Source organism: Penicillium hordei (assembly GCF_028827395.1).
Source record: "Penicillium hordei strain IBT 12815 chromosome Unknown utg000001l_segment0_segment0, whole genome shotgun sequence".
In the NCBI taxonomy this organism is placed as follows: domain Eukaryota; kingdom Fungi; phylum Ascomycota; class Eurotiomycetes; order Eurotiales; family Aspergillaceae; genus Penicillium; species Penicillium hordei.
The window spans coordinates 6964692-6991055 of NW_026623142.1; the positions used below are offsets into that span (position 1 = coordinate 6964692).

Genomic DNA, 26364 nt, shown 5'->3' on the forward strand with positions numbered 1-26364 from the left:
CTTACTCGGTAAGCAGCACGCAATCTATTGATAGGCCTGCTGGTTGGCTCTTGATAGCCCATCTGTGTGCCTGGTGGGTCACCGCTGATTGGTGACGGATAGGTCCGTAACATTATACTAATTTACTTTCGATCTACCTATAAGAAATATACTAGAGCGAGAGATAAAGTAGAATCTATAAGTAGTATTTTACTTATAGAAAATAGTAGGTACATACTACTAACTTAAATATATATCTTTAAACTATTATAGTATAATTTAATAAGTTAATAAAAATACTATATAATATAATATATTTCGATCAAAAATTTATTCTAAGTTGTATTATATATATATTAGTTTCTTATATACTTAGATATTTTAGTAAAATTTATAGATATTATAGATTAAAACCGCGATTTTATATAGAGTTGGCAAAATAGGTATAAATAATAGTTATTTATTATATAAAGTTAGCGAGTTATACGTCTATTTTAGGTAACTTTATATAATAGTAGGTATAGTAGGTATGCCCGGGATAGGCATACCCGTGGGCCTTAGGCGTTATAGACGGGCACTCGAAAATCCAAATAGCCTACCGCCCACCGTGGACGGGCGATAGGCACCTCCTAGGTGCCCATAGACGGGCGATGTCGTAGTCTAGGTGGGGTGGGCCACTCGGTGGTATAGGGCTATATAGTGGGGTAGTATGAACACATCCTATCTTCACCCCTATAATCCTCTAGAAGCATATAATATAGCTTCTAGGGCTCCAATCCACAGTTTCGATTGCTTTATGCCACTATTTTCTAGTATATTCGATAAGTATTGCCACATAATACTTCGGTTATCACTACGTTATATTAAATTATCATAATGTGCTTCTCAAGTCCGTCCCAGAGGGCCCTACTAGCGAAACCTGCAAGGCAGCTATGCTGTGATTGAAATGCGTAAATTCTCAACATCTTATACCATGATGATATGAGGACGTCACCTCGGTTAACTACCGTTAGGCAATCGAAATGTGTTATTGTAGTGGTTCTATTGAAAATCTAAAATGGCTCATTCTATCACAAGGCATATTGAAATATTAAATACATTATCACTTTACTATCCCGAAGACAGTAAGTATCATGAGAAACTACACGCTCACTGGACGATATCTAGGACCGAACACCCTAGAGAAATAGCCGAATAGGGATTTGAAGAGGCAGGCATAACGTGAACGAAGAAAGGTAAACATGCAAACTGCTTACTGGGCCTTCGAAACCTTGGCCTTGTTTTCCCTTCGGCGCTTCAGCGCATCTGGGTTGTACTCGGTGTCAAGGACGTAATCCCACCACCGGAAGCTGCTGGAATAGTTGCCGATGAACTTCTCATGGTGGAGATCGTGGTGGTCGGCACCAGCCCAGAAGGGAAGGAAATGGTGAAGGCTCCACGGGAATTCATAACCACTGTGGGCATCGATGGCCTGGAACAAGCGCAAGACGATCCAGATGTACATGGTAAGAATGTGGAGTTCACCTGTCATGGCACACCAAACAATCGGGCACCCGATAGTTCCGAAGCCCAGGATCATCACTTCAATCGGTGACGCATATTCAGCAGCCAAGCCAAAAGGGGCGGAGTACTGGTGGTGGATTTTGTGAATGGCCTTGTAGAGGGGACCCCAATGAAGAGCACGGTGGGAGAAGTAATGCCAGGTATCCTCCATCACAAAGAAGATCGCAATCTGATATGCCATGGTCCAAAGGGTTGGGAATGGGATCGAAGTTGAGAGTCCACAGAATTGTGCCAAGGGGTGGAAGAGCCTAATATGTGCAATGTTAGACCCTCGAAAATTGCACAACTTAAGAACCAGATTCTCATGTCTTACCAGATCTGGGGGAGTTCGACGGTGAAATGACTCAGGAGCACGAACTTGGCGCAATCCCATTGTTCCCGTAGCGATGGGATCTTGTTCTGCGTAGTATTAGAGACGACCCAGATGAATTGAATGGTGGGGGTCTACTTACACCCTGAATCTTGTACCGGTTGAACATTCCCAATGTGTCAATGAAAATCCAAGGCAGTGAGCGACCGAAGTAGACCAGTTCATGCATGGCGAATGACATGATTCCAGTGGCCAGGACATCGTTTTGCATCCAAGCATACCAGGCTGCCCACAACCTCTCGGCCACATTCAGCTCGGCATTGTATTTGCCAATCTCCTCGAATTGGCCCCAGTATGTCCCTGAGGACAAGACCGTTGAATTCCTATTATCAGATGTTAGATAACTATGACAGGCAAAGGACATGATCACCATACATTGCCAAGGTTGTTCTCTCAAAGAGTTAAGAGAAGGAGAAGCAGATACAAGGAAGGTCGGAAAGAAGAGAGAAGAAAGAAGAAAGGAAAGAAAAATGAAGAAAGAAGAAAGAAGGAAGGAAAGAAAGAAAGATAAAACGGTGTGAAACCCAAGCTAGAGCCAGAAGTTGATTCTATCAAAGGTTTTATAAAGGGAAAAAGGGATAAGATTCAAGATTCAAGGACAGTCCAATCCCGACGTGGCGAGGTCAACCTTTTTTTTTTTTTTCCCCCTGAACGTAGGGGGTAAGGCCACTGGCAAGCCGATCCCCATCCGAGATCACCCCACCTGCATAAAATCAGGTAATGCGGATTTCACTGCTTTTTGTTTGGTTGAAAACATCGGGGGGACTCCAGTGAAAATCCAGACCCCCATTTACTACTATATACATCTTATGATCTTTTCTTTTTTTTTCTTTCTTTTTTCTTTCTTTTTTTGGGAGAAAGTAGGAATAAAGTAAATAAAGTAAATAAAGTCAATAAAGTAAATAACTAACTACAACATAGAGTAAAAGTACTTTGTAATCTTATGACCCCGTGACTCAGTATCTTCTCTACCGTGTAGGCTCAAGTACAGTTTGCACAGTTTGCACAAATGGTATAAGTTAAGTTTGTATCCATTTTTTTTATCCATTTCGTTGATAGGTTGCACTGTTTGCACTGTTTGCACTGTTTGCACTGTTTTCCCTTTTGCATGCATGACGACATCAACCTTAATCCTTCAACTGTTATTCCCTTACACTATCCCATCCCATACCTTTCTAGGTGCTATGGTCGGCCTTTGAGGGTAGTTGTACCTCATACCAATTGGAAGATCCTGGGGATGTCTGTCATACGAGAGTGAGTGTGACACAATTCCTGGAAAAACAAGAAGATTATACTCAAATTGTTGTTTTCTTTACAGAACTGTTTATGGTGTCAACACTCAGCTTGATCGCCTTCAGCAACAGATCTCAAGCCCACAGAGACTAGAGGCTACAGATTTATCCAATGAATCTCTTGAGTCAATTGGCCAATTGCAAGATCTCATCAACTCCATTTCGGTGACTTCCAAGACCCAACCCCTTCTACCTCCCAGTCGATTGGCAGATTTACTTTCGGGTACTTTCTCTCGCCTCCAAGTCCAGACCACTCTCCGTGGAGGAAATAGTGCACAACTCTCGGATCATGTATGGATAGTGGCCGCAAAGGCTGCCATTCAGGCATCGGGACTGATCATGAACACCCTTCTGGATCAAACACTTCAACTTCACGATGAGACCTATTACTGGGGTGAGATGCTAGGGTCTATTTGGTATAGTAGTGTGTATACAGTTCAGAAATCTCCAGCGCAATTCTGCCGGTGGACGAAGGATGCATATGTCGCTCAAACCCGTCAAGCAGCCCCATCCATCACTGCCAGGTGGTCCCAATTTTACCAGATTGCCCGCCAAAGTGCTTGGAGACTCGGAGGACACTCCATACACGCCCACTTTCTATCCCCAGTTAGATCATCCCGGGCAGAAATGCGACAGAGACGAGACTTGCTCCTGAAAATGAAAGACCTCCATACCAGCAGCCTTGGCCTTCTGATGGAGGGGTGGCATCTTTTCGAAGCGAATGACTCCACGAATTTAAGCCCCGGGACTATCAACTCCCAATGGTGCGATGCTGTTCACAGAGCAGTGGTTCTAATCGAAGCTATTTTTCATCATATAGCACTTGAGCCTAGCACTCACGAATTGGAACAGGGGGTCTTCGCCACTCTGGAGAGGGATATTGACAACATTGGGACCCGCACACAAGGGGGGAATCTCGTGCATAGACCTTTGGACTTAATCGAGCGACTTGTGCATCTTCTTCGAAAGAAGTTACCGGACCATACTACTTCAATGTCATTATTTATTCGTCGCCACGGGCGCCCTTCATGCATAGTTCGCTATTGGTTACCGGTCTCAGTCGCTCTCCTTTCAGGAAGTGCATCAATGAGATTTTTGGCCAACCGACAAGAGGAAATTATCCAGTCGATTGTCGATATCGGCTCCACCACTATCGATTTCTGGGGTAATTGGGTTGTGCAGCCAATCCGAAAACTCATTGGGACAATCAGACATGACGAAAAAAGCGAGATTGCGATAATGAGCAAGAGCAGCCTGCTGGCTGATCGGGCGAGTCTAGAGAGAATGGTAGTGGACTTTGTCCACGATCGCCCGGATCTTCACCAGGGTGTGGTGGCGGATACCACCACCATCGTTAATTCTGTCAAGGAGGGTGATTTGACTCCCGTTTTAAAAGCATATGAAAGGGACCTGCGGTCACCATTCGTTGGAACCGTTAGAGGCGATCTCATCCGTGCCCTTTTGATCCAGATCCAAAAGACGAAAGTCGACGTGGAAATTGCCATCAGTGGTATCGATGCTTTGCTGAAGAGCCAGGAGCTTGTATTTGGGTATATCAGCTCTCCTTCCGCCCCGTCCCCCCCACCTTTTTTCTTTTTCTTTTCTAACTATCAATATCATTTAGATTTGTTGGGTTAACTCCTGGGATCTTGGTTTCCTTTGCAACCATGAGGTGGCTAGGTGGTCTTCTCGGCAGCCGACGAGGAATGCGAAAAGGCAAGCAGCGACATGAACTGAGACGTGGATTGCGGTATGATTCTCGATGCTCTAAAACTGGTGTACAACTCTTCATAAGGCCAATTCTGATACTTTACATGCAGGAATGTGGCCCGCATTTTGACTTCTTCTGCGGTTTTATCCAATGGGACTGTCGCTTACAAGGACTCTGGGCAATTGGTCTGTGAGGCAGAGGCTCTTCTTCAACACATGAAGATAATTTCTGGAAGTATGCAGTACGAAGAATTCCGCGAAGACATCCAAGATCTCTTGAATGTTCAGAATGGAGTGGACAAGCAACTTCGCGTGATCGAAAGGATGAGATGGGCGTATTTTCAATAGGAGTTGATAGCAGTAGGTATTTCATAGGGAATACCTGATATACTACGTGTCAGCATATATTAAATATAACAGACATATACGCAAATCATTTGTCAATATCAATCTAGGTCTAGCCCTGGAGGTAGTTAACTAGTTGGTAGTTAGTTAACTGGGTGTTATCTTGACGTTGCTTACATAACATACCGAGATCCTCCTTACCGTACCGTCATCACCTCCACTCCGTAGGTGGTGCATCGTTCTACCTCCTTTCCCATAAAAAACTCCAAAATCTTTAGCTCATGTATGCTTGATTGTGGATCTCTGCTTAAAGTCTACCATCCCTTCATATTACTGCCTTTTTATCAGCTTGGGCGGATCGGTTCCAGCATTTGACAGAGCTCCTGATAAGTCCTCGGCGTTGGGAAAACCATCAACCTAAACTACCTGATTGCTCCGATTCATCCTGCAGCAGCATCTACCTCTCCACTTCATTCAAAAAACAAAAAGCAATACCCCTTGTCACCCGATTTGACGACCCTCCGGATCACCTCGGTCTCCTATCCATCTTCCACGGTGCTACTAGCTTCCGCGCTTAACTTCTATCCAAATATCGCCATAATCCATAATGGCTGGAACACGGAATTATGATTTCCTGGTTAGTATCCATGGCCGTTCAAAACCTAACGACTTTCCCCCACAAAGCCCTGACAGTGTTAACTTTCTCATAGATTAAACTGTTGTTGATCGGGGACTCGGGCGTGGGTAAATCATGTTGTCTGTTGCGATTCAGCGAAGACTCCTTTACACCATCATTCATCACTACAATCGGGATTGACTTCAAAATTCGTACGATCGAGTTGGACGGCAAGAGGGTGAAGTTGCAAATCTGGGACACTGCAGGTCAGGAGCGCTTTCGCACTATCACGACTGCATACTACCGAGGTGCCATGGGTATTCTGCTGGTCTACGACGTGACAGATGAACGATCATTCCAAAGTAGGACTTCTTTTACCCCTCTCCTAATTAGCTGGATGTGTCTGACTTTTTTTTCTTTTTTTTTCCCCCTTCTTTTAGACATTCGGACCTGGTTTTCAAACGTCGAGCAACATGCCAGTGAAGGTGTACACAAGATCCTCATTGGAAATAAGTGTGACTGGGAAGAAAAAAGGGCAGTTTCTACCGAACAAGGCCAGCAACTCGCTGATGAACTCGGTATTCCCTTCCTCGAGGTTTCGGCCAAGAACAACATCAACATTGAGAAGGCATTTTACAGCCTTGCATCGGATATCAAGAAAGGGATGGACACTTCCAAGACTGAACAATCTGGTTCTCAGGGTGTGAATATAGACCAGCAAGGTTCCGGTCCGAATGGCAACTCTGGGGGCAAGTGTTGTTAGTTGTTGTATCACTGCCCTTTGTCTTTTGCCCATGATCTCCCTTGTCGCCGTGTTTAAGCTACCGCCTGTTTCTTATTTCCCCCACTTTTTCTTCTTTTCCGTATCTTGTTTTTGTTTTGCTCGCTACATTATCATGTGCCAAGATCTGAAAGTCCAAGTTTTATGCCCAAACAGTTGGCGCCTATGGACATTCGAGTATCATACAAATTTGTCCATATCCTATGATACCTTGACGTAGTGTCTATACCGTTTTTTTATACCTGATGTCTGATTCTCTCATTGTAGGTATACCTGTATTCCGTACAATGTAGTGATATCCGGCTGACCCACTTTTCTTTAATCTTTCTCTTTTCTCTTCTCGTCTCTCTCAATTTTTTTTTTTACACCTTTGGTATAATCTTCTTAATAGTTTCTTTCCCTTTTCTCTTCTACTCAATAGACCAAATCTTCTAGTCTTGTTTGAACACAATCCGGGACAATCCTGTTCAATTTCACCGTCCCCCCGGGAGTTGCCCCTCCCCCACCAAAAACTCTGGAAAATATTCGGACAGGATATTCGATATTCTTTACGACTTTCAGTGTTGAGAGGTCTCATGCAGTAAAATCTTCATCTATGATCTCAAGCTTCGAACATATCCGACAGAAAAAGAAAAAAAAGACAGGATTTCTGAAAATATCAACTTTCTTGCAAACACGTCAAGGTCCTTTTTCATATCATGTCTGACCCTCGCAGTTTCACTGCTCGCCCACTGTCAAAGCAGCAGGCACGGAAGGACTTCAAAGATGCATTTCGTGTCTATCTGTCTTCCTCCTCGCTAGCTGCTCTGAGGCTTCAAACAGAGAGTATCTGCACACTGAGACAAGGCGATGGACCTCCACAGACTGCCATAGCATGGTACGCTTCAGAGAACATCCAGAGCACAGTCATGCAAATATCAAGGACGATGCAGGAATGCTATGATATCAAGATCGGAGAGAAAGTTTCTATCACCAGGGCTGAAGGCCCCCTAGAAGACATCGATGTGGTGACATTGGAGGACTGTTCAGATCCTGAGAAAATTGCCAAACATGGCTCAATTTCAGAAAGTGACAGATCGCACTGGGAATGGGCGCTAGAGGAAAAGCTTCTCCGATGCGGGTGTTTGACGACGGGATTGACCTTTGAGCTGGAGCTCAAGGCCCAACCCAGGAGTTTCCGAGTGGTTAATATTCATTCACAGAACCCTCGCTCTAGTCATACCCTTTTTCAATTCACAGAGGTCTCAAAGGTTTCCCTTGGCCCAGTCACAGAGCGAAAAGAAGAAAAGTCTTCAGGTATAGAGGTGCAATCCACTGGCCTTGGAGGCCTCTCCCGCCAGATTGACGACATCAATGAAAGCTTGTCTGATTTTAACATTGATCCACGGAAACCCGCAATGCCATCATTCTACGAGAACAGTCGAGGAATTTTACTTTATGGACCAAAGGGGACTGGCAAAACAAGTCTTCTAGAACAGATCGAGAAGGCTGGCTGGAAGCAAACCTTCAGAGTTAGCATGTCAACTTTGGGGAGAAGTATGAATGAGGGCGAGCTTAAGCTACGCAATATCTTCCAGGAGGCGGCTCGCTCTAACCCCAGTGTGATCATTATCGACCAGTTGGAATTTATTGCCCCCAAGCGAACCTCGATTGAATCTCAGTCCCTTGCATCTGTTCTTTGCGAGAATCTAGATGCTATCCGAAATACATCGATCCTCGTGGTGGCCGCGACAAGACACCCCAATCAAGTCGATGACGCGCTCAGAACGCCCCATCGACTTGGCACAGAAATTGAGATCCAAGTCCCTACCGCTCAGGACCGAGCTGAAATACTACATGCCATTCGTGGGCCAGTATCTGCCGGTTTGACCGACGAGCTAGTAGAGCTATTAGCAGAAAAGACGCACGGATATGTTGGAGCTGACCTTTTCGCTCTTCTGCAATTGATCTGTCGCAAAGCCCGACAACGACAACTGTTGGACCAAAATTCCACAGCCATATCGGCCACCCCGGTCGACCCGTATAGCTGGCACCATGGAGGTTCCATCGATGATGAATTGACCATCTCATTGGAGATACAAGAAACTGATATTCTGCTTTCCCTGCAGGAAATTCGTCCCACGGCCATGCGGGAAGTATTCTTAGAAACGCCAAAGGTGAGATGGTCAGACATCGGTGGACAGCATGATATCAAAAAACGCCTCCAACAAGCCGTTGAGCGACCCTTGAAGGTAAGATCTGTATTTCGAATCCCAGAGAGCCCTTGCCTTGAAGACTAATTTTCTTTCCAACCCCCTAGTATCCCCAACGGATGCGCAGACTTAACGTGAATAGTAAAAAAGGTGTTTTACTTTACGGGCCGCCGGGTTGTTCCAAGACACTGACAGTCAAAGCCTTAGCCACAGAGGCAGGTTTGAACTTCCTGGCAGTCAAGGGCGCAGAGATTCTCAGCATGTATGTTGGAGAGTCTGAGCGATCATTGAGAGAGATCTTCAGAAAGGCCCGGGCAGCACGACCAAGTATCATTTTCTTCGATGAAATTGATGCCATTGCTGCTCGACGCAGCAGTAGTTCGGGAGGAGTCAATGTTCTTACGACTTTGCTAAATGAAATGGACGGTATCGAGGAGCTCCGAAATGTCTTGGTCATTGCCGCAACAAACAAGCCCGATGTCTTAGACCCTGCATTGATGCGACCCGGAAGATTGGACAATATTCTTTACATTGGCCCTCCGGACTTTGAGGCCCGCAGGGAAATCCTACGCATCTGGGCCAATAAGTCTGTGGTGAACCCAGACGTCGACATGGATAATCTGGCATCTCTGACTGAGGGATATTCTGGTGCCGAGATTGTGAGCATCTGTGAAACTGCGGGAGATGCAGCACTTGATGAGGAGGAGGAAACACAACAGGAGCAAGATGTGCAGTGGAAGCACTTTGAATATGCACTAGGACAAGTGCGGCGGCAAATCACGGATACTGTCATCCAAGAGTATGAGAGATGGAGAGAGGGCTAGAAGTAAATACCTACATATGTAGGTTTTGCTGTATAATAAAAGTTATAGGTTCTCGAAGTGATTTGAAGTCAGTTGAAGTGCGTATAAAGTGTCCCTAGGTGATTACCGAATTAGGTTAGTACCAAAATGCATAATAACCCTTCCCTCTCTCTCCCTCTCTCTCTCTCTCTCTCTCTCTTGGCGTAGTATTCCGAGTCTTCTCTTTCTTTCTCTTCTTAATTTTTCTATTTCAATTCTTCCTTCTCTGGGATTGCTTATTCTACATATCCAATTTCTACCACTTGAAGCCCTGAGATCCATCTGGCGCACCGTGCGCTGAATCTTCAACATGTCCTCGAGATCACCTCATGGACAATCACCTCTACGTTCACCGGAACAGGACCGAGCACGGTCGCGTTCTTTACACCGTTCGAAACCCCGAAGCGAAAGCCCATCCCGAAGCCTTACCCGGAGTCCATCACAAGGACGACGCGATCGCTATCGTTCAAAAACTCGATCCCGATCCCCTTCTCGTGGCAGAACCCGATCTCGCAGTCGCAGTCGAGGTGGTCGCCGTTACAATAGCCGGAGCGAAAGCCGCTCACTTACTCCCAACCCTAGCCCTCCAAGAAGTTCTAAGGTAAGTGCCAGTCTATTCCTGCTGTGCTATAGCCATACTGCTAGTGGTAGCCACCATATCTACGAACTCGGAGCTGACTTTCACTTCTTCTCTCAACAGATCGTGGTAGAAAAATTGACCAAAAATGTCACAGAAAGTCACATCCGAGAGATCTTCGGGGGATTTGGAGAGATCGAGTACCTCGATCTTCCAATCAACAAAGCTTGTAAGACTCGATTTTGACTCGCGCTTCGAGATTTATCTGTCTCCTAACACCATTACAGTCATGACAAATAGGGGGACTGCGTATATCCTTTACTACGACCCCGCTGACGCAGAGGCAGCCATTGCCCACATGCATGAGGCTCAGCTTGACGGGGCCATCCTAAATGTCTCAATCGTTCTTCCTCGCCGCAAATTCTCGCGCTCGCCACCCCCTGCCTCAATTCGAGGGAATGGTGGTCGCCCTAGATACGGTCGAGGACCATATGCAGGCCCGTTATCTCCTCCCAGACGACACGGAGGAGGTCGACTTACAGAACGCCATGACATTTATCGTCCCCAGACCTCATCAAGATCACGATCTCCTGTTCGCTCTCGTTCATACTCTCGATCTCGCTCACCACCACCGCGCAGAGGTAGCCCTCGCACAGACTCGCGACATCACCGACGCCGGAGCCCAAGTTACAGCAGCTATGGTTACAGCAGTCGAAGTCGCAGTCCAAACCGTAACCGAGGCCACAATCGAAACTAAACACCGAGAATTTTTGCGGTCTCGTGTCCTGTTGTGTATTTGTTCAGCCCTGGCAATGGATTGTGCGTGGTCTTCGGTGCGGGCAACTGAATTTATCTCGCAAGACATCCAAAATAGCTAGTTCTACAGAACGATCAGCAAGTTCTACTACTTTTAATGTAAGGATCACGAATATTTTGCAACCTCCTTCCTAGATAGTACATATACTCAGTTGTTGAGAAGTAGGATAGACCTAGTTATTAGGTAGTATATGAAACAGCAGCAAGAATAAAGATAACAAGGATGGAAGAACTACAATTTCTCATGCACTTGAATAGAATGTATGACCAAAAGAAAAGAAATCAGAAGAACGAACACCATCCGATGTACATTGACGCCAGTTTCTTCTTATCCGTTGCTTGTATGATCAATTCATCCACCTGACCATCCACCGAAAGTGCGATAGGCTGCTTGGACATGAAGCCACGGAGTTTGTTTCGAACATCTTCCAAAACGCCAGCCGGTGTGTCTGGGACATTCACATGGGTGCGACGCTGGGGTAAAGAGACTTGTTAGGAGGTGGCTTGTTGGATACTGCAGTTGAGATGTACTCACTCTCTTCCCAATGAAATCGGTTGTTGGATCATGTAAAAACGTCTCGAGTACAGTCATCAAGGCATCCTCGTTTTGTCGCAGTAGGCTGAGCGTAATTTCACAAGTCCTTCTGAAGGGACCTATGTAGCTTGGAGATTAGCGTGAGGGTAAAAATTGAGGATGTCTTCCGACTAACCATTGTACCCGTAGGCCCCAAAGGCATCGATCATGTTATGGGTCAATCGGAATGGTACCACCTCGGGCTTCTCAAACGTTTGACCCTTGTCAAAGAGACAGTTGAAATCAACATGTAAGAGACCGCCTGTTCCTTCTTCAAATGAAAGGTTTTCGCCATGTCGATCGCCCAAACTTTGTATAGAAAAGAAAACTGGTTAACGTGATGGAACTTAGGGTATCAGGCGAGAGCAGATCGAGAGCCCTCAAAACATTGAACGGTGAGAGAACATACCCAAGAACATATCCCACCATTGACATCACAGCAGAAGACCGTGTATACCTCAGTCTCGCTGTAAACCATGCTTCTGTTTCAGGAAACATCTCGATGAACCATTCATGAAGAACCGGCGGGAGCCTGCAAATTTGTCAGTATAGTAGACTCACGGGTGATATTAACACGGAAGATTTACTTGGCCAGAATGTGAGTGGTGAATAAGGGCAACTTGGCGAATGATCGATCAGCGCAAATTTCGTTCAGATTATGCCTGATCTCGTTGTACTATTGCACACGTTAATAACACAGCGCTGGGGATTGTGCTAGAGGTGGTGTACCCACGTTTGGTGAAATGCCTCTTTCGCGCAGCAACTTGATGACGATCTCTCTCAGTGTGCGGAGGTTATCAACCCATTCAATAAGACCACATTCCTCGTTGAGAGGTGTCACGGCGTACGTTTTGATATCTGTTCTGGGTCAGCCTTTGGAATAGCCAAAAGTTCATCAAATTACTGACACATGCGCCGCTTGCTTGATTCAACATCTCTCTTTAGGAACCGGTTGATCATGTTGTTGAATTCCATGAGACGTTGATCCTTACGCAAATCGTCTTTGGGCTTGCAAAGCGCATTATAGATCTTCCCGTCAGATCCTCGCAGGCTAATTTTCCGTGGCTTTTGAAGCGAGTTCAAAATCTGTGCTTCGTCCAAAACAGCTAATTTGGGTTAGCTTGTCTCTGAGGGAATAGGAAGTTGATAATCGTACCCTCGATGGTTGTTGGATCCCGAGGGAAGGCCCTGAAGCCTTTGATGTATTCGATGTTCTGACTGGCAGGAAGACTTGGAATCAACATTGCTTGGAAAGGCACCACTAATCGACATGGCGCAACTTTATGATTAAACCCTAGATTGCGGCCGAGTTGAACTCGAGATGACTTTTCCTCCACCGGAGCAAGGCAGAGTTGGAGTAGTTCTTCCGAGAACTTTGTACCTTGAGTGATCATGCGACGGATCTCAGACGCCGTTGAGGATTCCCCCTTTGACTTGTTACCATAGTCCTGGAAATTTTAGTCTCTGGTACTCTGTTTCAGACGGACGATACTTACTATGATCTTCTGTAGGCAATTATATCCCCTTTTAGCTCGCTCCTTGTTGGACGATTTGACAACGGCAAGGACTGTCCAGAGACCTTGCTGTGGGAAGTTGTGAACCGCCTTGGCTACAATCCGCGTTAACAGATCATAAACTGTGATATTAGGGTGACAGATCCTGGCAACCACTTGGGGAAGGATTGTGAACAACTGCAACTGTTAGTTAGCCATTCGGGAAAAACACATCTCTTAAACCCACCAGAGCCGCTTGCAAGCGTTTGTCGATGAATTTCTTCAGTTGCGCATGCATCTCATCGAGGCTCTTCTTCCGTTGCGCTTGTGTATGCTTTTGAAATTCCCTAGTGTGTGGGGAATCGATCATTAGCAAACGTTTACCAGTGGCCACACCAGTAGGCTCTTTCTTACTCGTTATCGCCCCTCTTCGGATCGATGGGCTGTTCAACAATCGAGGCATGTTCAAGCCAGAGGGTCAGAAGCTTGGGTAGAGTCTGGAAGACATATTTGGTCCCATATGTCAGCGAGCGAAGATAATTGTCAATCACAAGTTTTGTGGCTTCTCCACTCAAGCTATGTGATATTGGTCAGTCTCAAGTAGGAAAATGGGAAGTTGGATCAACCGACTATATCTGAGCCTCCTTTCCCATAGGCTTGGCCTTCTCAGACTCCAAAATTTTATTGTAATGCTTCCCCAGGTAATAATGTGCCCTTTCCCACCTATTTGCCCATTAGAACTGACAGCGTCAGAGTGGTAGTTGTCCAACTTACTTTGGATACAGCTTGATGGCCTCTCGGTATCTCTGGACAATGGCCTGGGAGTGGGTCTGACCAGCCCTGTCCGTCCATTTGGCCAGCATCAGATGAGCCTAGACGGTTAGTATTGTAGCCCATGTGAACTGTATTGCGCAACTTACGAGAGCAGTAGACTCATTTTGATGCTGCCCACGGTCTGAGAGAAACGACATGGCTTCAATTTCGACCGAAGATGTACTCGGGGTTACTTCGTTGGCAGAAATGGCACCCTCTAGAGTCTGAATGGCCTTTCGATGGTGCCCATCTTTCCAGAGGAGCCGCGCGTGTTCTATAGAAGCAGATCTGTCCTTCAACCGTGCTGCGTTAAGCATCGAGTGATACGCTTGGCTGCTGAAATTGCCTTTCCTTGAAAGGCGAGCACTAGTGAGCCATGCCGCGGATATATCAGAATCTGCAAACTCGCCCCTGTATCGTCCTCTTAGATATCTGTTTCATGTTTTGTGGACCGTGAACTCACGTTAGCTCCATTGTGGCTCGCCTCAGTCCCAATAGGTATTGTTTATCGGAAAGGTAGCCACCCAGAACATCCAACCGTCGGTCTAGGGCACCCAGCAAGCCCGGGCGCGATTGACCTGATTGTGCTTTGGCAATGGATTCAACCTCGGACAAAGCATGTAAGCGGAGCATGTCATCATGACATGCTTGTAGTGATGCCACCGAATTTGTGGTTAGTGAGCGGGCAACATTGAGCCTGAGCTCGTTGATTTTGTTAGTAAATGACTCGTCTTGCTTTTGACGAAGAGCATCAAGGGCTGAGCCTATCCCAACGTTGAACTCTTCAGTTCCTTGTTTGGCACAAAGGTCAAGATAACCCTCTAGCTTGTCCCATCTACTCATTATCCACGTAGCTTCAACCGCAAAGGGCAAGAACCGTGAAGCGGCTGACTCATTTTCTTTAAGAACCTCGAAACGAGTGAGAATAGCATCTAGATAAGGGTAAGCAAGAAGATAGAGCATGGAAAGACTGTTTCATGTTTGATCTTACCTTGTTGGCCAGACTCTTTGAGACAGGTCACAAGATTCCATTGCGCATCGACGTTGTCAGGTTCCTTCTCGAGCTGTAGCTCGTACCAACTCTGCGCCGTGGCCCATCTCCCAGCTTTCCGGTGCTCAAGGATCTGCTGGTCAATGTCTAGTGCGGACAAGTGGCTTGAAATACCTTCAATCCCATCAGGTTCGTCAATCTGGCTATAGATGTCTTGTAACCTTTGGTATAGAGGTTCGAGGCTGGATCTCTCTTGTGACTCTCCGTGGACCTTGGATTTTCGGATGTACTGTTCCCAATGGAAGAGTGCTTTGGAGAATGATCTACATTCAACAGCTCGCTTAGAGATGATCTCGGGTGGTATTGAAGATAAAAGATTTTCGACAGACTTGATCTGCGATGAGTATTTATCAATGAGCGCGTCGCGACTTTGATCTTTATGAGAACGACTCGTTTGGTTGGAATGGTGACTGAGGCCATTGAGATGCTTTTTCTTTCCTTGCAGCCATCTAGACAGGTAGTCTAGCACTTCAAAAACGCTCTATCGTGGAAGAAAGGGTCATCGTCAGTACCAGGAAAGCGACTTCAATCCCACGGGGATTCTCACCTGGCTACTGCTAATGACTGTCTCGCGAGCATTGTTGTTTGTCTCCGGAATAGGATGTGAGAGAACGCTTATCAATTCGTGTTGAATATTTTGTTGTTCTTTTTCAGTCCCCCCAACGATACGGTTCAGGACTGCGAATGGTAAAAGGAACGAAGAGATGGAAATGTCTTGACCCTTCACAACACGACTCGATATTGAGAAGACCATTTTTGCGTTGTCTCCATTCCCAGTCTGTAGAAGATCTTGCACCAGTGTTCGAAGCCACTCACTGTGAGTCAATTTAGGAGAAAAGAGCGGATAGTTGACCTCAGGATGATTCGTCACAACAGTGACCGTATAGGTAGATGTAAGAAATGGCGTAAGAGTGTTGCGCACACTTTCCGGAAGCTCCATCCAACGTTGATACTTCTCATCGCCTTGCAAATCGCGAGAGCGTTGGGTCAATACCGCATTCAGTCTGCAAAATTTGAGCAGACCTTGCATGGCCCATGCTAGGAAACCCTGAGCCCTAGTATTGGAAGCAGACAAGAATGCATCAACTAAAACATTCTGGAGGAAGAAAAGAATGAATGCGACTGTCTCTTCCATTCTGTCAAAGTTGGACAAGACAAGTATATCCTTCTTCTCTTTGATTGTTTCAACTCGGTTTGGATCGAGACAACCGACAAGCCCTAGACATCGAGCCGACAATAAAGTGATGCTGTCTGAAGTGGCACTGAACTTAACACAACAGTCCAACAATGACCTAGTTAGCTGAGCAATCACAGGGTCTGGCTGTTCACTCAGAACAGAGTCATGGAGAAACTCCTCATTCGCTGACAGAAAAGGGGCCAACTCCATTAGAGCTTGTTCAACAACGGTGGCATTTTCACTCTGGCAACGACGAATTAACGCCAGGAACTGGCTTCGGACGTCCATTTGGGCTCTCATGTCATTGATTTTGGCATCAAAAGCAGCCATCTCTGGAATGGATGCAAGAGAAGGCATCGTGTTGAAAGTATCTCGCACAAGACTCGAGTGATTAGTCAAGATATGATGGATGAGTTGACATGCGCGGTTCCTACTCTCGTCAGTCATGTTATCCCAATATCTGATCACAATCGCTAGCGTTTGATCAATTATTGGCTCAAGGTCCTCTTCGCTAAGAGAACTGATCAATGTCTTCCACGCAGAGAATGCATAATCACACAGTTCTTCGATCTCCAGTGCGGATCGAAGACATGCACAAACCTGCAATGTTAGTAACTGAAATTGACTGATTCCCAAGGCTGTACACATACTTGAGGCAATGCACTGCTAACATGACCCTGGGCGATATTGATCATTTCTTCAATGGCTTTAATGTTTCTTCTTTTCTCTGCCAACGTTTGTCTCACTTGGAAGTCGTTAATGGAATTTGCGAATTGTGTGATAATACCGAGAACGTGCTCCTCGATAAAGTGGCTTAGATCCGCTTTCTTCGATGAACTTCCATTCGCAGACTTTCGCGGAACGAACGTGGCTAATCGATGGAGGGCTTGATTGAACTAAAGGGATTCTCATTAGCGGTGCAGAAAGGGTGGAAAGATGCAAAAACATACCCTCTCTTTTTTTTGCTCGCCCGCATCACCAAGGCACTTCAGCAAGTCACAAGCAATGAGAATCGGTTCAATCCTCACCAACTCTGCCAAAGATCGACCCTTGAATGCAGGGTCTATATCTGCTAGAAGAGACATGATCATAGCTTCCGGGTTGTCTGATTGCTGAGATAGAAGGAAAGCAAGGATTGCAGCCAGGTTATTCTTCTCCGAGCAAACATCAAAAGCAGACTCGCCTTCATTGCGACTAGCCCCAATTCTGCAGATGATGTCCCGTTTTCGTGTCAAAACCAGGTAGGGCAAGATATGGACCTCTGTCAACCGTAGGAAACCATCGACTTTCATGCCAAGCAAATCACATAGCTGTTCAGCCATATACGGGCGAGATTGGAGGTTCTTGACCACAGTCACCGAAAGGGTCCTCCAGTAAGGCCGAAAGAGACCAGCAGGTGTCAAGGAAAACTGTTGGGCAAGTTTGGAAAGCTAAATTCAGAGATAAGTTGTCATCCTATCTGTTGAAATGAAGAGCAAAGTAATCGAAAGTAGAGTCACAGGGGTACTCACCTCGTTGTAAGCTACGGCGCAAACGTAGGGGTTTGGATGACCAAGGTACTCTAAGAGCCGAAGAAGAATGATGTTCTTCTCTTCATCTTCCGAGACGCTATATACAACAAATTGTGAGCTGAGGTAACGAGATTCGGGGGAGTAGGAAGGAACGCACGTTGCCAGCCCACAGAGTGTTATGATGCAAGCTTCCTGTAACGGCATATCATCTTTTCCGGAAAGATTTTTGAGCCACTCGAGCACAACAACGAAATTGGCCCGACGGATATCTGTTGGTATATTTGAGCGCACAAAAGCTACTACGGAATGTCTATATAATGGTGTCAGTATCCAGCGCCAGTGTGCCTTTGAAGGACTATGGAACGCACCCAGTTGCAACACGCAATTCTCTAATTGAGCTCCGGAGCGAGTGAAGACAGAACTCTCCGGAGGCAGAGTTTGGAATATGCATTTGATTGGAGTTTGGAGCATGCATCAAAATTCTTCTGAGTGCGACCATTGCAGATATCCGAGGACCAGGCGTACGTGTAAGCCTGGGTAGGATGAAATTGAATAGTGACCATATCTCCTCAAATCCGGGATGCTCCTCGTTTCCTGCACGATCATTCTGATACCGATCTGTATCGCATGTTTGACAAAAGAGTGTCTCTCGTTTTATGACATCCGAGGGCTTTCTCAAAAGCTTCTCTGCCGTTGCACAGCAAATTTTGCCTAGTATGTCCAATAACTCGGTTTTTTTAGATTCGGACAGTTCCCCGTAGGATGTTCTTTACACGGATAAATCAGCATTTCACGCCTTAAGAGGTATCCGTTGTCCACTCACTGGATGGAGGTGCACAGATCTGCCATCGTTTTGCCACAGTCAGATTGAAGAATCGTTGATATATTACCCACGAGCAAATGAAACAGGCCATCATTGGTAGAACCTGTTGGTAAACCTGGAAGACACAGCCGCTTCGATGCCCGAGCATATTCATTCGGCTCCGCTTGGTGTAAAACCCCGGATCTCTGAAATGCTGTGTCTGACTCCTCGTAAATATCCCCAGGTAAGCCTTTGGGTGGGCACACTCCCAACGGCAGTGCTGTATCTAGAAGCAGGGCATGCAAGGTCTGAATAGGACTCTGATCTGGTATTAGCTCGGTAACTCACCTGTGCTGGATACGAGGGAAAGCTTACCCAGAGACACGACTCAAGGGACTGGAAGCGGGAATTGCTGTCTTTGACTTCTGTCAACACTGGAAGCAGAGTTTCCCTTAATTCCTGTACCAGAGGCTGAGAGAATTTGGCGGTTTCTGTCAAATCACACAAGAAGCGACTTAGAATGACCTGAACAGAAGGCAACTTCCCTATATTCTCGAGGCTCAAAAAGCCACACAGGCATTGCGACCAAGTAGAAGTTAGGCTCATGTTCGAGAGCAGTCCCGCCAAAGTCGATTCTAGTACGCAGCATCGTTGCAAATATGTCAGATATTGCAGGGCCACGGTTGCATCTTCCGAGGTGAGTTGTGCTCCTTTTATTTGCAGCCACTCGATAATGACCCGTCTAAGGCGATGGAAACCATTCAATACCCACGAGAAGTTTTGGCGGAGGATGAAATCATGATGTTTTGCGCGGGATTGCATTTCGCCCTTCGGATTGAACGAATCAAGCAATCGACAGGCTAAGGAGACAGTCTGCGCAAAGCCTGCGAGGGCGGTGTTGCTCTTGAATAATCCAGGGGAGAGACCTAGGTTTTGGGTGTCCTCGATAAGCGATCCATTTGCGGCAGGTATCGACAACCCTCTAAGGCGTGTATCCCAGGAATTGCTACGTTGGAATGTTTCAAGAGAGCACAAAATATCTAGCGAATGTTAATTTAGCCCAGGGTTCTACATCATCGGGGGCCAAAAACGGACCTGACGTGCAAGCACGCAGAAATGCAGCAACCGCATAGCTTGCAGGCAATGAACGGGCTTGCTTGAACTGAGAGTAAGCTAGGCTCGTGCAAAGAAGTTGGATCTTTTCTCGAATGGTTTCAGATGTCCAGGTGGTGGCGAGTCGGATCAATCGTAGGATTAGCCATGCGAATAGAGGAGCATGTATGTCCTCGCCCAGGATGAGAGGGTCAGAGGCTTCCCACAAAGCTTGTGGGGCCTTTTCAATGCTGGCCTGAATGATGTCTAAGCAGTCTAGGACTTGCCCTTCCAGATCTTGCTCTGGTGTGCTGCCGTTTGGGCTAATCTCTAGGCCGGCCTTTAAGACAATGCATATGAGTTTGTTGACATCAGTGACGTCTTCGTCAACGCGTAGTTGACTTTGTATTTCACTAAGGAGTTCCTGGCGAAGCTGTGCAAACGTTTCCCGAGTTAGGTGTGATTCATTTCCCTGGGTTGCAAGATGCGGTACGAAACGCGAAGCAAGGATCGACGAGGCCGGTTCAGCTCTCCAGGCGTTCCCAGGCGCGGTGGCCCGTTCATTCTCTCCCTCGGTTGCCATATGGGACACACATGTTCATAGCACCAGGTTTGAAATTTCAGTTCCTCGTGTTTAACCAAGTTTCCGAGGCTGGGTTGTGTTTGTGTGGGTGTTTGCAGTGCGCAGATACGCGGAGTTGATATGTCGATTGACACCTGAGGCATAAAGTATCCACCATCATCTGCACATATTCTGCAATAATCTCAGAGCTTATGATCACTGAATTCCGGGTTGTAGTTTTCTCCATATATAGGAATTGGCCTTATATCTATTATGAGGTTGGTTAAATGGGTCTTCTAGCATATACGGTGACTTGAATTCAGAACTGGCTACAGAACATTATCATATTCATAGATGTAACAAATAGGAAAAAAAGAAAAAAAAAGGAAAAAAAAAGAAAACTAAATTAGGAGACTTCAACATCCATATAGATACTTATATTACATATGTAACCTAACAGACTCAAGTGAATCTCCATTGTATCATGGACCTTGGACCTGTGGCCCAGACTTGGTCAACCTTACCTTGAAATCTCGGGTGCCACTGCTCTTTACCCTCTGACTCCTTCACTTCCTCATAACCATGAGATATATCGCCAGTTACTGGAGTCAACTCGTACTGGTCTAACATATACAAAGAAGAGAAATTTCGAATTAGCTATGGAGTTCAAGGGTGACTCCGTTGTGGCAGAGGATTCGAGACATGGGCACTTCATGAAACAAGCCTTGTTGATGGTATGAAACTCCTTGAAGCCCCGGGGTCGAAACAAGCTCATTCAAATACTCAGGGCGAAAAGGCTCTTCAGTCAGGCGAAACCCCCGTCGGTTGTGTTCTAGTGCACAACGATCAAATTGTGGGGTCTGGCATGAACGACACAAACAGATCTATGAATGTCGGTGCTCAAGGTCTCAGTGCGTAGAAACCGCTAACGTTCTCTAGGGAACGAGACATGCTGAGTTTATAGCGATTGCAGAGATGCTCCAAAGCTACCCTCGGCCAGCACTGCAATCTACCGATCTTTACGTCACGGTTGAACCCTGCGTGATGTGTGCTTCTGCGCTGAAGCAGTACCGCATCCGTAGTGTGTACTTCGGGTGCGCCAATGATCGATTTGGAGGCACCGGAGGTGTTCTTTCATTACACTCCGAGTCAGTGCACCCCAAGGAACACTCTTGGTCGTGTAAGGCTAATCCGGTACAGCTCCTCAATTGACCCATCATACCCTGTCTACGGTGGGCTGTTCGAGAAAGAAGCAATCATGTTGCTCCGTCGTTTCTATATACAAGAGAACGAAAAAGGTAAGGAGCTGGGACGCACAAACCTCAATCTCGACTACCTGCTGATTACATGCCAGCTCCTAACCCTAGACCGAAGAAGAATCGAGAGTTGAACACCAGATTCGAAGACGGCAATGAAGAAGTGCCACCAACCTGGTAGGCCGCAAGATTCGGATTCGGGACATCTCCAAACATCATTTTACTACGTGATACCTTCAGGGCTCTAGATTGCATCTGCTTTTGATACAAATGGGGAATCATTAATTCCAAATGGCATCTCCATATAGATATAAAAAGCGTCAAGGTTGACCAGAACGGGAATCTGTATTGTGAATATCAATTGCGCCCCCCAAAAACACACACAAAATCGGATATGTGTACAAATCTGCATCACTGAACGGAAAGGCTGTCCATCATTCTTTTTTTCTTTCTAGCTGATGGTGTATGTTCATGAAGAGCCAGTGCGCTCTGCCTCCAATTCCCGCTCGGCCTGCTGGTAGTATTTGGCAGTGTCCACGCCATGCTGATGCAAAAACAATTAACATCACCCCCCTCCCTCAAATTGATTTAATTAAAAGACTTACTTGATCATGGTTGACAAAGTTGAACCATGGGACGACATGGATGAAAAGTTCTGAGTACCGCGAGTTGCGGGCTGCCATGCCTTGTAGATAAGACGACATTTGGGATTTACCGTACAGAGGCTCGCCCTTCTTGACTTTGTCGACCATCTCACGAGTATCCATTTCGACCTCTCTAGCATTCTCAGTGAAGCCGTAAAAGCGCTCTGTGAAGGTGTGAGTTGAGACGTCATTCCCCCCAAAGCGGGAGAGGGTGCAGGTGGGAGGGATATGGCTTACGGCAGGATCGTTGATAGAAGACATGAAGACCGCCAAGCAGACCAACAGCTGTAGCAAGTCGCATAACGGGAGCGAAGCCACCGCGGCCTACATGCGACGGGCTTGCTCTCTCCATGATCCAGAACGAGATGGGAGCAGCTGAGGCCATACCGCCAGCCACGGCCCAGTCGGAAGGCCGGGCATATCCGAACACCCGTTTCAAATGCCTGAAAAAGATGTGAGCTTGTGACAAAATCTTAGAATCCGGGGTAAAGCGTACGGGTCGGAATCGATCAACTGTGGGATATGTTAGCAAAAGACGTACGCGGAACGAGCAATCCGGGACAGAAAAGTATCAGCCCCGGTTCATATTAGATCAATCATACCGGGTAATCAGTGTTAGCCCGCTTAGAGGGCACAATGGCTGTTTTGGTATCGGTCGCCATGTTGCTTTGAAGTGTGGATGTGCAAGCATTCGAGGTTGAAGTTCTGGGAGTTGGAGGGAGAGGAGGACGGGGCTAACCTTATTGGGCCTAGCCAAATTAAGGCGGACAAGAAGCCCGACAGCCAATCAGAGCGCAGATAACAGGCCACTCGCGTCACGCGTCAAGGCCGCATCTGATTGATTGACATGGGATCCCAAGACCTGGAGTATCTCTCATGCACGATACTTGAATTGCTCCAGTCTAGGTGCGAAAATTTTTTTTTTCTCTTTCTTTTTTGTCAACCCTCTAGTTATCTGATCCTCTCAAATCCATCCCTCGATATAATTGCACCTACCAACAATATTTGTGCGCGATTGGAACTATGGCGAACGCGAACGTTTTAGAACGAGGAAGCTCACCGACAGCGGGTGATTTGAATGATCTTTTTGATTATGACATCGGCTTGGATGAGATTATTCCAGATAACAATGCTTCAAATACCAATAACACCAAGGCCCCTGGGATAGGAGATTCTGCACTTGGTTTGGGTCTTGATGAAGTCAAAGTCGCAAAGAAACGACAACCTGTGGCCAAACTAGATGAGGGCCGGTGAGTCTTACGTGCTACCTTGTTTCTTGATTGAAATCCCTTCTTTCGTTTTGGGAGAATGTCTGGGGCTATAACAATGCTGATGAATAGGCTAGGTTACTCTCACAACCGGGCATACCCAAACTGCGGCATACTGCCAGACAGAAGCTGAAATTCAAGGGGAAAGGACATGAGGTTTGTTCTGTTGCCTGTCCAACATACCTACAGCATAGCTAGTGTAACTGACTTAGGTTTGCTATAGTTCAAGGACGCCGCACGCTTGCTCAACTTTTATCAGCTGTGGCTCGATGATCTATTTCCACGCGCAAAATTCGCAGACGGTCTGACAATGATTGAGAAACTGGGACACTCAAAACGAATTCAGGCCATGCGACGAGAATGGATAGACGAGGAGAAACCGAGAATTTTCGATAGCTCTGAAACTACGCGAGAAGAGCTCAAAAATCGCGACCTCAAGAACCCTGCAGATTCCGATCATAACCCAGCCGCGATTACCCAGGCCCAGGAAGGCGCTGCCGACCAAGACCTGTTCATTCCAGACCCAAACGAGAGTGCACGGCCTACAATCAGCTTCCCCGAGCCCGAGGACGATGATTTGGATGATCTTCTCCGACAACAGGATGAGTCAATGACTGATTTCCCCCCGGACATGCATGCCTCATCTTCAAGGATACCCGATGACGATAACGACGACTATGATGCTGAGTATGAAGCGATGAAGGAGCTTGGGATGTAGCTGTGAAGGCATCTTATCTTATACCGTAGATTTTAATGACAGCGATGGAACATGTTCAAACCGGGACAAGCCCGCTAATCCCTGCCAGACCATACGTATGTATCCTGTTTAGTCAAATATATAGGCCACAGGGCCGGTATGGCTCAGCTAAGGATCGAACAATCAGACACCGAATGAGTCTAAAACTAGTATGACCATGAACCAGACAATGAATCATATTGGAGAAAAGGGATTAATTTCAAATAACATGCTAACTGAGCAGAATAACTGGAGATTGCGAAACAACTCTTCTGTGTGCTGCTCTGGAAACGAGACAACACATAGAAGGCAGAGAAAAAGAAAAGAGAGATTTGATGTTACAATAAAGCATAGGTCAGTTGAATATATTGACCTCACACGCTGGCAGGCTCTGTAAACACAGAGAACTGACCACCAGCACCCGCCCAGTTCAACTTCTTTCCACGAGTAGCAGTGTTGTCGATAACAGTAGCCACCTCGATGTCATCCTGGGTACCTTGTCCAGTTTGGTATGTAGCGGAGAAACCCCATGACCATGCACGGCCATCGGCATCGATAGCAAGAGAATGATCCGAGGCAGCGGCCACAACCTTGGCCTTGATGTCAGGAACGGGAGTAGGTGCAATTAGGATACGGGGGCGATCGCGCTCATCCTTGATAACGGCGTCATCGGAAAGTGTATCGATCTTCAAGCCGCTTTGGAAACCATCGAGACGGCCCCAAACCAAGCATTCACCATCGCCAGCAATGGCAACCGAGTGATGGGAACCGCCACAGATTTGAGAAATATTCCTGTTAGAAAGTGACTCGACAAGGGTGGGATGCACAATAGCGGCCTCGTCATCACCGGCACCCTCGCGGAGGGCCGTTGCACCGAAGCTATTCAATCCCCAAGCGTAGACATTGCCAGTGGTTTGAACGGCAAACGAATGGTACGAGCCACTGCCGATGTGGACAATGTTCTTAGGGAGACCGAACTCCCGAGGCTGAAGACCATTCAACCTGTTGCGCTCCACAATCCGGCGACCGAGCTGATTCTGTTGGCCCGAGCCCCACGAGTAGACGCGACCTTGGTCGTTCAGAGCAAGAACATGATTGGCTCCGCAAGTCAAGTGTGTGATTTTCTTCAGAGACGAGATCAAAGTTGGAGTAGTTTGAACGTGAGAAGACGCGTCGAATCCGAGGATTCCATCGTTGCTCTAGAATCGTCGTTAGTTAAATAAATGCGATCCAAGGCAGTCAGTCCAACTTACTCGGAAGGTGCCCCAGCCATAGACCAGACCATCATCGGTCAGGGCAAAGCTTGCGCTATCAGCGGCGGCGACTTCAACGAAGACAGTGCCTTCGGGGAAAGCGGTGGCAGGAATAGCAGTAGGAATAGACTCCCGGGGGTTCAACCCGCTATCTTCATCGTCGGAATCGGAATCGCTGTCGTTTTCAATGTCCTTGTATCCGCCGTCCCATTCGGTTTCTCTTCCGAGCGCGCCCTGGTCGTTCACACCCCAGGAGAAGATCTTGTTGTCATGGGTTAGAGCTAGACAGTGCATGCCACCGACAGCAACCTGTACAACTCCGACCTCTTCGGCAGACAGAAGCTTGTTCAAACGTGGGCGTTTCACATCGATAACATTCTTGGCTGTGCCCAAACCCAGCTCACCAGAGCTACCCTCACCGCAGACAAATACATTCAGCTTGGTCTTCGGGGCCGCGTTGATGACAACCTTGGCTTTCAGTTTTGGCTGACGGGGTTGCGCGACACGAGATCTCTTGATTTCGCGAGGCTTCTCTTCATCCTCGTCGGCTTTCCGTTTCTTCGTAGCAGAGGTTGATTTGGTAGATGTTCCCATTTTAGCTGGCTTCTCAGTTGACTTGGTCGATGTTGCAGTAGGCTCCTTGGTGACCTTCTTGGTGGACTTTTTGGTAGTCTTCGTGACTGGCTTTGCATCTGTCTTTGCAACGGACTTTGCTAGCTTCAGAGATTCTTTCACTGGCTTTTCGGTCTTCGTCACGGTAGTTTGTCTGGCGCTGCGTACTCGAGTACTCCTCTTCGCCTCTGTCGAAGCTTCGACAGACTTGGATGTGTTCTTCTTAGGAGGCATTTTGCCTTAGAATGGGCTATTAAAAATAGCAAAGAATGAGAAAAGAACACAGGGGGGTTGGGGAATGTTTGAAGCTGAGATTGAAAGAATAAAAGGGAAAAGGTATGTAAAAGGGTAAAAAAAAAAGAGGACGCCAAGCCAAAACATAAGCCAAAACAATAGCACATTCTCCCCCAGCCACCTCTCCAGGGTTCAATGGGCTG

General features: G+C 46.7%; 11 protein-coding genes across 11 annotated transcripts; 7 read left to right on the plus strand and 4 right to left on the minus strand.

The window, feature by feature from the left end:
• Positions 1-1231: 1231 nt before the first annotated feature.
• N7537_002608 (sterol desaturase family protein) lies at positions 1232-2669 on the minus strand (the record flags this gene model as incomplete). Its single annotated transcript, XM_056893666.1, has 5 exons — positions 1232-1790; positions 1856-1941; positions 1995-2235; positions 2288-2304; positions 2616-2669. 5 exons carry the CDS (start codon positions 2667-2669, stop codon positions 1232-1234), a joined length of 957 nt encoding a protein of 318 aa, XP_056758661.1.
• Positions 2670-3149: 480 nt separating this feature from the next.
• N7537_002609 (NCA2 family protein) lies at positions 3150-5262 on the plus strand (the record flags this gene model as incomplete). Its single annotated transcript, XM_056893667.1, has 4 exons — positions 3150-3166; positions 3231-4754; positions 4829-4954; positions 5025-5262. 4 exons carry the CDS (start codon positions 3150-3152, stop codon positions 5260-5262), a joined length of 1905 nt encoding a protein of 634 aa, XP_056758662.1.
• Positions 5263-5866: 604 nt separating this feature from the next.
• srgA (Rab family GTPase srgA) lies at positions 5867-6638 on the plus strand (the record flags this gene model as incomplete). The annotated part of the gene is made up of 3 exons (XM_056893668.1): positions 5867-5896; positions 5970-6237; positions 6316-6638. 3 exons carry the CDS (start codon positions 5867-5869, stop codon positions 6636-6638), a joined length of 621 nt encoding a protein of 206 aa, XP_056758663.1.
• Positions 6639-7354: 716 nt separating this feature from the next.
• Positions 7355-9672, plus strand: N7537_002611 (putative AAA family ATPase; the record flags this gene model as incomplete). Its single annotated transcript, XM_056893669.1, has 2 exons — positions 7355-8887; positions 8956-9672. The coding sequence occupies 2 exons, from the start codon at positions 7355-7357 to the stop codon at positions 9670-9672; spliced, it is 2250 nt and encodes a 749-aa protein (XP_056758664.1).
• Positions 9673-10019: 347 nt separating this feature from the next.
• On the plus strand, positions 10020-10400 carry N7537_002612 (ATPase AAA-type core; the record flags this gene model as incomplete). The annotated part of the gene is made up of 2 exons (XM_056893670.1): positions 10020-10291; positions 10391-10400. The coding sequence occupies 2 exons, from the start codon at positions 10020-10022 to the stop codon at positions 10398-10400; spliced, it is 282 nt and encodes a 93-aa protein (XP_056758665.1).
• Positions 10401-10659: 259 nt separating this feature from the next.
• Positions 10660-11145, plus strand: N7537_002613 (ATPase AAA-type core; the record flags this gene model as incomplete). Its single annotated transcript, XM_056893671.1, has 1 exon — positions 10660-11145. One exon carries the CDS (start codon positions 10660-10662, stop codon positions 11143-11145), a length of 486 nt encoding a protein of 161 aa, XP_056758666.1.
• A 160-nt stretch (positions 11146-11305) lies between these two features.
• Positions 11306-20179, minus strand: atrA (protein kinase MEC1; the record flags this gene model as incomplete). The annotated part of the gene is made up of 25 exons (XM_056893672.1): positions 11306-11557; positions 11619-11737; positions 11794-11966; positions 12067-12189; positions 12245-12333; positions 12391-12515; positions 12566-12763; positions 12814-13105; positions 13154-13348; positions 13398-13497; positions 13565-13726; positions 13781-13873; positions 13925-14022; positions 14071-14374; positions 14427-14895; positions 14955-15495; positions 15562-16791; positions 16842-17087; positions 17142-17621; positions 17703-17799; positions 17860-18012; positions 18071-18469; positions 18526-18824; positions 18880-19544; positions 19600-20179. 25 exons carry the CDS (start codon positions 20177-20179, stop codon positions 11366-11368), a joined length of 7422 nt encoding a protein of 2473 aa, XP_056758667.1. The 3' UTR covers positions 11306-11365.
• Positions 20180-20817: 638 nt separating this feature from the next.
• On the plus strand, positions 20818-21595 carry N7537_002615 (nucleoside deaminase; the record flags this gene model as incomplete). Its single annotated transcript, XM_056893673.1, has 5 exons — positions 20818-20892; positions 20946-21050; positions 21098-21306; positions 21359-21456; positions 21513-21595. 5 exons carry the CDS (start codon positions 20818-20820, stop codon positions 21593-21595), a joined length of 570 nt encoding a protein of 189 aa, XP_056758668.1.
• Positions 21596-21883: 288 nt separating this feature from the next.
• Positions 21884-22720, minus strand: N7537_002616 (putative NADH-ubiquinone oxidoreductase 21 kDa subunit; the record flags this gene model as incomplete). Its single annotated transcript, XM_056893674.1, has 5 exons — positions 21884-21958; positions 22020-22222; positions 22296-22501; positions 22555-22571; positions 22661-22720. The coding sequence occupies 5 exons, from the start codon at positions 22718-22720 to the stop codon at positions 21884-21886; spliced, it is 561 nt and encodes a 186-aa protein (XP_056758669.1).
• Positions 22721-23081: 361 nt separating this feature from the next.
• On the plus strand, positions 23082-24044 carry N7537_002617 (Chromosome segregation in meiosis protein 3; the record flags this gene model as incomplete). Its single annotated transcript, XM_056893675.1, has 3 exons — positions 23082-23308; positions 23404-23482; positions 23550-24044. The coding sequence occupies 3 exons, from the start codon at positions 23082-23084 to the stop codon at positions 24042-24044; spliced, it is 801 nt and encodes a 266-aa protein (XP_056758670.1).
• A 392-nt stretch (positions 24045-24436) lies between these two features.
• Positions 24437-26161, minus strand: N7537_002618 (RCC1 domain-containing protein; the record flags this gene model as incomplete). Its single annotated transcript, XM_056893676.1, has 2 exons — positions 24437-25261; positions 25316-26161. The coding sequence occupies 2 exons, from the start codon at positions 26159-26161 to the stop codon at positions 24437-24439; spliced, it is 1671 nt and encodes a 556-aa protein (XP_056758671.1).
• Positions 26162-26364: the final 203 nt, after the last annotated feature.